This window comes from Ceratosolen solmsi, unplaced genomic scaffold (assembly GCF_000503995.2).
Source record: "Ceratosolen solmsi marchali unplaced genomic scaffold, CerSol_1.0 scaffold7, whole genome shotgun sequence".
NCBI lineage: Eukaryota > Metazoa > Arthropoda > Insecta > Hymenoptera > Agaonidae > Ceratosolen > Ceratosolen solmsi.
The window spans coordinates 14,604,620-14,616,427 of NW_011948413.1; the positions used below are offsets into that span (position 1 = coordinate 14,604,620).

Sequence of the window (11,808 nt, forward strand, 5' to 3'; positions counted from 1 at the left end):
AAAGACATTTTTCATAATTAAGCGTATTATTACTTATTACGCTCTTACGCAAAATAAAATTGGCAACGTATCATAAAAGTATCATATTCCTATCATATTTACGCTCGCACTTACGTGAACTCCGTCGAAGACTTTGTAAAATTAGCAAATTTTTTTTTTTAATTATGTAAAATTAACGATTCATGAATAAGCAATTCTGCTCGCTATCGCGCTAAGCTTATATTACGTTAGATTGGAAAAATTAAGGAGTGAGTGCCTGCGACCCGCATTGACGTGCATTTAATGTGCGACCGGGCGCGCACACGCTCGCACACACACGTGAACACGCGCGCCCACTCCCCCACAGTCCCCCACATGCAAATACATATATTATGACTGGAATAATAAAAGAATCGAACGTGTCATTACTTACACCATGATCGACCCTCTTCCGCATTAATTATCATTATGACTCTCTACTTCTCTACTCGAACGACAATGGTACGCTTTAACGTGAACTTTGTTTAAAAACAAAATAAAACAAACTTTATTTTCTTATTAAGTTTATTAATCAAACAAATACGTATATAAAATGAAGAGAAACATTTTTTTTTTTTTTTTTTTTTTTTTTAATGTTAACTCTTTCTAACGCATCGCATATTTCACCCGACAACTAATGGTCTGTATAATAGACAAATGAATGTGTCCACCCCCGCATCACGGCACCATACAAAACCGCGTAGAGAAATCTTCCTTATCGATTGTCCCACCTCGTTATCTTAGCTGTGCGATCGCGACTTCATGATGCTTTTATTCTGTCGTGGGCTTTAGTCGCTGTCGTACGCTCGCACTTGTCGTCGAGTCGGTTGGTTTTGCTTGAAGGGCGATACGGGGTAGGGGGAAGCTCGCGCCTTTGTGATGCTGTGGATGAAGTGACGGAAAGACGAAGAGAGGCGCACAGGAAGAAGGAGCCGCCGACCGAAAATTTTCACTCGTCAAGAAAGTAAGGATATACGCGCGTACACAGTCTCCCCTAATGTAGCCATGTGATAATGGAAAATTCATAGGCACGGACTCGCGGTCCTTTTATTTTCGCGTCGCATGCGAGTGTCATACGATCGTCGGCGATTTCTTGAATACAAATGCGCGGCGCGCGAATATTCGCCCTTATAACTTCGCGAACTTATAACGATGTACGAGTCCTGTACTTTTTGTCTCCGACTTTGCGGAAACAACGCTAGTCGACGGCGTTTTAACATAATTTCGCTAGTCCCCTTTGCGGAAACAACGCAGTCGACGAGGAAGTTTTTCCTCCAAAGAGATTGTTGTGCACGAGGACAGTTTGCCGAGGAATGTGGGGGAGAGGACGTTTTTACAGCCGCGCCTCTTAGCTCCGATAAATTTTTCTTCGATTCTGCACTTCTTGATGCTCGTTGATGTTGCAAACGAATGGGATATCGCCGGGCGACAATCATGCACCATTCGTTAGCAATTTATCTTTCATCTTCGCGTTCAACATGGAAATTCTTATATTCTCGTTCAATTCGAGACTGAGTTCTATAATTTCTTTTAATAAGTTAGATCTTGTGCATAATCGGTATTAAAAGGAAAAAATTTCGTTTTTGAAACAGTGCCTGGAATTTCGTGAAATGAAAGTATTTTTTTTTTTTTTTTTTTTTTTTTTTTTTTTTTTTTTTTTTTTTTTTTTTAATACTGAATGTGATTTGAGAATGTATTTAACCATGTAAAATAATCCAATACGCTGATTATTATTATGATTAAAATATTTGTCTCGATATATAAATTATCATTTATTACTTTATTTAAGCATTTGATTGACCGGCGAGGTTTTCATTCGAGAATTTTATTAATTTTTGCCGAAAACTTTACATTTTCATATTAATTCCCAAGCACTATTTATCTAATTTGTCAATTAAAATGATTTTAACGCTATTGTAGATAATATGTTATAGGTTAGGATACTATGAATATAGAGTATTTACAAATAAATAAACATTACATAAACATAATGATTTCTTGCGAGATAATGTAGGAGTATGCCATTACCGTGGTTATTACTAGATACTCGGGTTATTTTAGCTATTTTTAGCCCTTCGAGCACTTGAAACCTGTTTGTTCAAATCTCTGTATTAATATAACATCTTAATTTGGAATGGCTGGTGCCTTAAGTCAGTTTCTTATCTCATTTCAGTGCTCTTAATTTTTTTCTTGCTCCGGGATGAAGACATTCTTAAGTACTTGTTGTTGTTGTTGTTGTTGTTGTTGTCCTTCTTCTTGTTCTTATTACTATTATTATTATTATTGCTATTATTATTATTATTGAATCGATGCTCAAGAGTATTACTCAACAACACCAGTTGAATTACAGTAAAAACATGTCAGAGCATGTATATCATTATTAAATAATATATGTGCATTTTTAAATTATATAGGATAAATGTTTTACAAATTGTTAAAGTAGTAAACTTTAAAACAGCAAGTTTTAAATATTCTAAATAATTATGCATAAAAGTAATTCTTAAGAATTTGACATAACTGTAGGATAATAGTGCCTATATATAATATAATGGCAAATATTATAAATATATTATATATATATATATTATATGTTGATAATGCATAAGCATATGTATTTTAAACTCAATTTAATTGTAAGTTTGCTTTGGAATACTTTAGTCTAACATAAAAATTGTGCTATACAATGTGTAGTAATGTTGTAGTAATAAAAATGTGTAGTTGTTTAGTATAAATGTTGTAGTAATAAAAATAGTATATATTTTAATAGTATAAATTGTTTGTTGTATATAACATAATTTATTCATTGATTTATTTTTATATTATTTTTATACCAAGATAGATTTGATTTAAAAATTTGTTTACTATACCATGCAATGACTAATTTGTAAATATCATTTTATTTGTTATATTTAATTACTATAATACTTATATACTACTTATTGCAATTTCTACATTCCAATTGATATTTAAAAATAAAAAGTAAATTCTATTATAAATTTGAAAATAAAATAAAATTTTAATTAAAATGAGAATGATGAAGTGATTTTTAAAGACAGTTTCAAAGTTATTTCATAAATAACAATGTTTTTAATTTATTTGTAGTACAATCTTACTTCAAAATTTTCGTATGGACAACTTAATATACTTAAATTGTGCATTATATATGTTATTTTACCCAAACACTTTGTTGCATCATTATTTCATGGATCCAATTTAATTAATGTATATTAAATAAACTAAGAACGTATGATTATTAACCTATTATCTGAAGTATATAAATTTATTATAAGTTTATTGGAAGCTCGTGTATGATAAAATTTCATTTGGAATCTCAATTTTAATAAGCTGTACTTAAGATTATGTATTAGCAATAAAATTATATCTTTTATGAAAAGATGAACGTAAATAATGTTTGTTATTTTACAGAAATGACTGATAATTTGAAATCAGGTTTCATACTGTTACTGTCGATATGGACGACGACTATCTTAGCAATAAAATCCACACCAGACCTCAATGGTAAACCAACTGGTTCAAATGCTTGTATCAGCAAGCAAACGTGCCATGACTGTATTCAAACACCAAGCTGTGCTTGGTGCTCGATGCCTGTAATATGCTTTAATTCATTGTGCATGCGTTATAATAATGTCAAACGATCATCGTTTAATTATAAATTTATTTCAAAATACCTAGGGATTCGATGACAAACGATGCTTCCTTCCACATGTAAACACAAGAATATCCATAGAATGTCCAGATAATTATACGTTTAATCCAGATAACGAATACATTAAAATACGATATAAAGAATTAGCAAAAGGAAATTATAATGCAGTTATTGGATTGCAGGAAGAAGTTATTATTGAATCAGAAGAGCAGCAAACGCAACATGGAATTGTAGATATTGAATCAGATAGCGTTACCCTGCTATCGACAAGTAGTAATAATAGTAGTAATAATAGCAGTAGTAATAGTAATAGTAGTCGTAGTAGTAGTAGTAATAATAAGCAAGATCCTGTACAACTTTATCCGCAAGAAGTTAGTTTAAAGCTCAGAATAAGTAAGCGAACCAACTATTTATTTTACTTTAGATTCAAATTTTTTTACATAATTATTTATACCTTAACAAAATTATTTTTAAACAATTATTTATTATTGTTAGCTATCCATATACTTAATTATTGTTTTAGAATTTCGTTGTATAGTTTAGTTTTGTGCATCATAACTGTAAAATAATACGGTATTAATTAAAATCGATAAAACTAAATGGATTTTGTGTGATAAAAATCGATGTTAAAAATGATAAAATTATTATAATTTTGTAGATGAAGTACAAAAAATTAAAATTGAATATGCACAAGCAGAGGATTATCCTGTAGATCTGTATTATCTTATGGATTTGAGCAATTCCATGAAAGACGATAAGCAAAAGTTATCGGATTTGGGTCAGCTGCTCGTTGAAAGTATGAGCAATATTACAAGCAATTTCCGTTTAGGATTTGGTAGTTTTGTCGACAAAGTCGTTATGCCTTATGTCAGTATGGTGCCTAAAGCGTGAGTATACTTGTTCATTTTGTAAAAAAACATTTCTTTTTAATTTGAAAATCTTTATTATCTTTTCATTGCAGTTTGAAAGAACCTTGTGACAGTTGCGCTGCACCTTATGGTTATCGGAATCATATGCCCTTGTCGCAGAATACTCATCGTTTTGCGGTAAACTTTACACTTTTAATAATTTCTTTATAAAAATTTTAATTATTACCAAACGATTATTCACAGTCTTTAAGAATAAATTTATTATTTCCGTTAAATTTTATCTTCTTTACTCGTGTAGCTTTATTTCACGTTCTAATATTAATTTTCAGACGGAAGTGCGGGATGCCCCAGTTTCGGGAAATTTGGATGCTCCAGAGGGTGGTTTCGACGCCATTATGCAAGCAATCGTATGTAGAGATGAGATCGGTTGGCGAGAAAAGGCCAGGAAACTCCTACTCTTTTCCACGGATGCGAGCTTCCATTATGCAGGCGATGGAAAACTCGGCGGCATTGTAAAACCCAATGACGGTTGCTGCCACTTAGACAAGAGTGGCATGTATACCCACTCTACTCTTCAAGATTATCCCAGTATTTCGCAAATTAATCTTAAGGTTTGGCATATCAATTGGATTCCAATGCTCTATACATTTTAAACTTAAATATAGATTTATTTCGTTTTTATAATTAATTGCTAATAACTGACAATATATCATAAGCACCATTGAAGTAACGACATTAAGAATTTTCAATTTAAGAATAAAATCCTAAGCCAATTACCTGATATTCCATTACACACGTTACGACACGTTCGGTATTATATTTATTATTATTATTATTATCATTATTATTATTATTATTATTATTATTATTATTATTATTATTATTAATAATAGGTAAAAGAGAATTCCGTTAATGTCATCTGGGCTATAACGGAGGAGCAAATGAAGATTTATTCGAATCTAACGAAACTCATCGAGGGATCTTACGCAGCTAAGCTAAGTGACGACTCCAGCAATATTGTCGACTTGGTTCGCGAGCAGTACAATGCAATCTCAAGTTCCCTTGAGATGAAGGATACGGCAAGCAATTACGTTAATCTAAGATATTATTCGAGTTGCCTCGGTGCTGGACCATTAATTGAAACCAGCAAATGCGATGGCCTTAAAGTAGGCAATAAAGTTGAGTTTACGGTTGAGGTGGAGGTGCCGGCATGTCCCGAGAACCGCTCAGAGTGGAACCAAAAGTTTCTTATTTATCCGGTAAGGGTTGACAAATCCTACTCTATCCTTTAGTAACGTGGCCGTAAATTGGTCTAAAGCCTGCGAATGCCCGCAGGTCGGAATAAACGAGTCGCTGACCGTTAATCTGGAAATGCTTTGCGATTGCGAGTGCGAGAGCGCCGGCCCAAGCAATACGGGATTCGAAGAGAAATCGGCGAAGTGCGACATGCACGGCGACCTGAGCTGCGGTATCTGCTCCTGCGACGACGGCTACTTTGGCAAGCACTGCGAGTGCAGCGCCAACGATCGGGGCCAGACGAATATCAACGAATACGCCTGCCGCAGAGACAACACCTCGACTTACGACTGTAGTGGTAGAGGCAATTGCGAGTGCAACGTCTGTAATTGTTACGGCAGAGAAGATCCCAATGAGGTGAGCGCTGCCGACCTTTTGATTAAATGTACATTAATTACCGAACAATTACGCTCCTCCGGGCTTTTACATCGTGGTCAAAATAGCCAACACTTTAAAGCTGAAGCTGAAAATTATCAATTAAAAATTTCTGCTTCTTTGTTAATAATAATAGCAACGTAGGATATGTGAGAGCTTGTAAATGCAAGCCACAAAAAAAAAAAAAAAAAAAAAAAAAAAAAGACGAAGAAAAAAAAGCGAAAGTTTTGCTTAAACATTATTTGGAAAAGTCACACTCACATGTTAAGTCTTAAGCCTTGAAAATTCTTTAACGACGGGGTTCGAAGAATCCTTCTTCGGCATTTATGCATTTATTTTATTAATTACGTCCATATCGATCCACAGCTTCTTCGCCTTACGCGTCGACATCTCGGTAGCTCAACACCACGACATCGTCGTTACATCTACTTTGTTCTTTGTCCTTTTCTTTAGTCTGTTTGGGGACAATATTGCGAGTGCGACAATTTCTCCTGCGATCGGCGAAATAAGGAATTGTGTTCGGGGAAGGACAACGGTAAATGCGTGTGCGGTACTTGCGAATGCAAGACCGGCTGGTCTGGCAAGGCCTGCGAGTGTAGCACCAATAAGGACACGTGCAATCTATATGGGCTCGAATGCTCCGGTCACGTAAGCCAATTAAGCCGTATAAGTCGCCAATTTTTGCGGACTATCGATGACACTCGACGAGCCTATTTTCATAATTGCAGGGAGTATGCGAGTGCGGCAAGTGCAAGTGCAACGTCGAGGGCGAGACGCGTTACTCCGGCCAGTATTGTCACGTCTGTCGTACCTGTCCGAATCGATGCGAGGAACTGAAGCTCTGCGTGCTCTGCAGGGCCTTCGAGCTCGGCAACCTCACCGACATCGAGTGCGACAAGAGCTGCGCGGACTTTGACTTTGAGTTTGTGGAGACACTCGAGGTAGACGTCGACAAGGACGAGATCGGCTGCCACGGTTACGACGAGCAGGACTGCAAGTACTACTTTGCCTATTATCACAACGTCACCGGCAACTACCTTCAAGTGCGCGTGCAGAAGCAGCGCGAATGCCCGCCCCAGGTGTACGTGCTGGGAATCGTCCTCGGGGTCATCGCTGCCGTTGTGCTTATCGGCCTCGCGCTTCTCCTGCTCTGGAAATTACTCACAACCATACACGATAGGCGAGAATTCGCTAGGTTTGAGAAGGAAAGAATGATGGCTAAGTGGGATGCTGTGAGTATATTGTCGTCGGGCCTCTGATTTGCCCATCGTTACTTCGTATTTCGCGTGTATTTGGAAATCATTGTTGTTTAAGTAAACTGAATTTAAGCAACGTATTAAGTGAATGTTGAACGAAGAAATTTCACGCATTTGAAATATTTGATGCACAATTTTTCTGATCGCGGTGATATGCGGAAGAAAAACAAAATACAAAACAAAAATATATAAAACATTCGGATGAAGAATAATTCTTTCAAATGTTGTAGAAGTCACGGATTTGTAAATACTTAATATAATTATTGAATTTATAGTATAATATTTTTATTCAGTGGTAAAAGTACGTTTAAATTCAAAAGTCTTTCGTACAACGATAGCCAATCATTGATTATCATTAGTAAATAGATGTGCTTATTTACGTTATTAAAGATTTAAAAATTTTAATTTAATGTAAAAAAGCAATTTGAAAATTGCCAATGCAATTCTAATGCAATTATATACAAATTATCTATCACGATTATTATCCTTTTTGTTTTAGAGCGAAAATCCAATCTACAAACAAGCAACTTCGACTTTCAAGAATCCAACGTATACAGCGAGCAATATTAAATGAATGAACAAGAAACAAAGATTTAAAAATTTATTGTTAAAATTTTATGAAATTTTAATACGAGTCCGAAACAATGTAATGGGGCAGCTATTCAAAAGTTAACCGAGCTTCAATTATTTTTATGAATCTATACGCACGCGCGCGCACGCAATCAAATATATATGCACGCATACGCATAAGCGAGCACAGGTATACGTGTAGTAGTGGCAGATGGATGTGATTGTATGCGTGTATACATAGCTTGGTTAACTTTTAAATAGAAAAGATAAATATTAAATGGAATATTGCTTTAAATTAAATAATACGCAGAATGTAAATTTTAGATTTTAAGGACGTGTCATCTGCATCAAAGATTATATAGATATTTATGTGCCTTTTTTAATTAGTATAAATGACCAAAATTTAATCTCAATTTATTATAGATAGTTCGCATTTTTATACGATCGCGGTAACTATAAAAAATAAAACTATGATTAATAGTATAAATAAATTTAAGCGTAGGCTCGTATGTGTTGTTTAAAAATACACGAAAAAGTTAAAAATTATTATTATAAACATGCATAATACATAATGGCTTTATTATGTATACGCGATGTTGCACTTAGCGCTTCTTAGCTTTCTTTGCGATGAGAAAGTTGTGCCTTAATCATATTATCCGTAATATTTAACACGAACATCTCTGATTTAAGTTTTACCGCGATTACATTTTAACATGAAAAAACGTCGTGTCATTTCATTTATTAAGATATATAAATCTGTTAGCGTGGCATAAGCCAAAGTTGACCGCAAATGTACGCTACAAACTGGCCGTAGCAACGCTGGATCGTACAGGGCCGGAAATCATTGTTAATCTATTGTTATTTCGATTAACAGCAGTTGTAATTATCCGTACAACCTTGATGAATCGTAAGGATGTAATTTTTGTCGAATGGAATGACATGATTTTTCAACAGTCATCTTATATTTGTCATTTAAGTCACTGTTCCAAAACAAAAAGTAAAAAAAAAAACTGACTGCCGCACATTAATCTTTTAGTGAGAGAGAGAGAGAGAGAGAGAGAGAGAGAGAGAGAAACACTGAAAAATCTAAATTTTAAAAGTAAATTCTCATTATGCGCGACGTAATAGCTTATCATAATGCCTTTGATGCCTCAATGTCTCTGATATTAACTTCAAGATAAAGTTACAATTAGAGTTAGTATTTTCGAGAATTTGCTGGGAATATGTAACTACAAATCTTGTAAATACTTAACTACTCAGATTTATACAAGTGCCTACACACTAAATATTAATTATAATTATAGTGATAGTATATTTTAATAAGGGCACCGAGACTTTAAGTCGCAATTTAATAATATAATGTCAAATTATTTAAGAGAAATTCTTCCGTGATTCATAGCTTCTAATGAGAGAAAAACGCTATTTTACATACATTTGCAAATTATCTTTTCATTTTAGTCTCTTTTAATTCTTCCGTTTTACGAATTATAATGACACTCGATTGATTTCTTTCGATTATATAATATATATATATATATATATATACATGTAATTATAAATATAAGTTGAATACAAGGTTTTATGCCAGGCTATCCGGCACGTTGATCCGGCACTTTATCATCCCGATGGTGTTGGTGTCGATCACCGACAGGCTATCCACGATAGGCGTAGAGACGATCATTGCACGTGATATACAGGATAGCGGTTATTTCTTAATCCCGTCACTTCCGTTCCTGATTCACGTTCCGAGCCGTATCCATCATCATCGAAGCCTGTAATTATGATATTCGTAGCCAATGGTGAAAAGTGCCAATGGACATTTTGTTGCGAGACGCGCATTCAAAGTCCTAGGCTCGATTAACCTGGCCTCGAGCCTCCCGCAACATCATACAATGCGTTATCCCTCCAAGAAGTGTCGTTCTCTAAAAAAAAAAAATTGTCAGCCGTGTAATTGGCTCGAGTCAAGTTAATCATTGCACGCTTCCGACGGAATTTTCCTTCCAAAATTTGACAAAGCGTTTATTTTTATGTTGGCCATCCGTTTAAAGGATATTTTAACATTTATATATAAAATTTTATTCAATTTTTTTCGATGAATTACAAAAGAATTTTAACAACTATATTCAGATATTTAATTAAAATTTAATAAGTAAACGACTTTACGACTGGACTTTGATTGTACGAGAGTTTAGTACTTAACTTAATTCCATGCTTTTACTTTGTGTATTTCAATTATTATTTTATACACAATAATTCCCTTAAAAATATGTGATTCATCTTTGATAATAATTATTTTATCTTTCCTACGCATTACTTTATTGTCCGTTGTTTTTAAGAATTTTTATTTCTCATTTTTATTAATTATTTCGTACTTCATATAGTTTTAGGTCTAAATATATAATATTATTAGACAACAATTGCAATTCTTTGTAAGTACGAGTGGGAACAATTTTATAAATGACATGACCTGTTCAATTATGTATTAAATTTATGAATGTATAGACTGAGTAAGTAAGGGTCCAATTTGTGACAGCTAAAAAGATAAATAAATTTCTACAACAATATATTGTATTTTTTGTAATCATATATATATATATATATATATATATATATATATATATATATATATATACACACATATGCATACGTGCTGTTATTATGCTAAACATTACACGTTTTAGAAATTGCGTAAACCGGATCCCTCGACCGATGTTACATTCCTAATAAGTAAGAAGAAAATATAATTGACATTTCAAGTTTATCCAAGAAGTATATAATAGATATGTTTAATTACTACAACGTAATGTCATTATATCCGTTTGATCAACATTCATTGTAATTTAAGTCAGATTAAATTTAGCCGCCAAATCGAATCGCGTTCTTTTCAAATTAATATGGCGGAACATTTTCTAATCTCTCCGGATAAGCGGTGCTCCAAGTATAATTAAAATACAAAAAAATCATCCTACACGATTCGGAATTCGTAGCTCGTTTTATTAAAAAAAAAAAAAAAAAAAAAAAACAACAACAACAACAACAAAAATCATTGAAAGAATTTTTATTCGCATTCTCATATAACTGCAATAGTCGGTGGTAGGTAAGTTTATCGAGTTCACTTATGTTGTTTGGAAAATTCGAAACCATAAATTTATTAATCTCAATACAATTGGCCCTAACATCACTTTTTAATCCATCAAAATTTATATCCCGATATATCTCACCATACGTGTGCCTGTGTACGTAAACTTATATAAATCACGTAAGCATTTGTGACAACATGTAGCCTTATACGGGTATATTTGCATTAATAATGCCCATTATGTAAAAAATTATTTCACGACATGACGGAGGATGGCAAGGTAAGGTAAGGATGACGATGATGGTAAATTTTGAATGGATGCCGCGTCCGCCTGGGCCAATGAGCCACGTTCGACGAGATCCCAGGCGGGAGAAAAACGCGCGACTCTCGATGCCTGGGCTCTGTACTGTGATATGCGAAGTGTCCGAGGGAAAGGAAATCGGGCGAGCGCAGTCGCTTCCGTCCCGTCCTAACCTCATTCTTTTCGATCCCGAGATTTCGAAGAGGTATGGTATAATCGTAGCGCTACGTTTCGCGAATCGATTAACATCGCCGTGAGACGTCGCGCGAATGTGAAAAATTCTTTCGCGGCTGATGGATCGCTGCGTCGCTTTAGCTCATCGCGGTCACATTAATACTCGGCCATGTATTATTAATCGGAAAAGCCATCGTCAAAGT

At 34.3% G+C, this 11,808-nt stretch overlaps 2 protein-coding genes across 2 annotated transcripts in view; both read left to right on the top strand.

Moving 5' to 3' along the window:
* Positions 1–696: 696 nt before the first annotated feature.
* LOC105367540 (integrin beta-PS-like) lies at positions 697–8,196 on the top strand. Its single transcript, XM_011506285.1, has 11 exons — positions 697–982; positions 3,445–3,626; positions 3,712–4,078; positions 4,344–4,572; positions 4,647–4,731; positions 4,884–5,165; positions 5,448–5,813; positions 5,890–6,207; positions 6,679–6,873; positions 6,954–7,457; positions 7,981–8,196. Exons 2-11 carry the CDS (start codon positions 3,447–3,449, stop codon positions 8,053–8,055), a joined length of 2,601 nt encoding a protein of 866 aa, XP_011504587.1. The 5' UTR covers positions 697–982; positions 3,445–3,446; the 3' UTR covers positions 8,056–8,196.
* A 3,343-nt stretch (positions 8,197–11,539) lies between these two features.
* Positions 11,540–11,808, top strand: part of RpL17 (ribosomal protein L17) — a 2,798-nt gene continuing 2,529 nt past the window's right edge. Inside the window, exon 1 of the mRNA XM_011506286.1 lies at positions 11,540–11,636. The gene's annotated coding sequence lies outside the window, so the exon portion shown is untranslated. The remainder of the gene's footprint in view (positions 11,637–11,808) is intronic.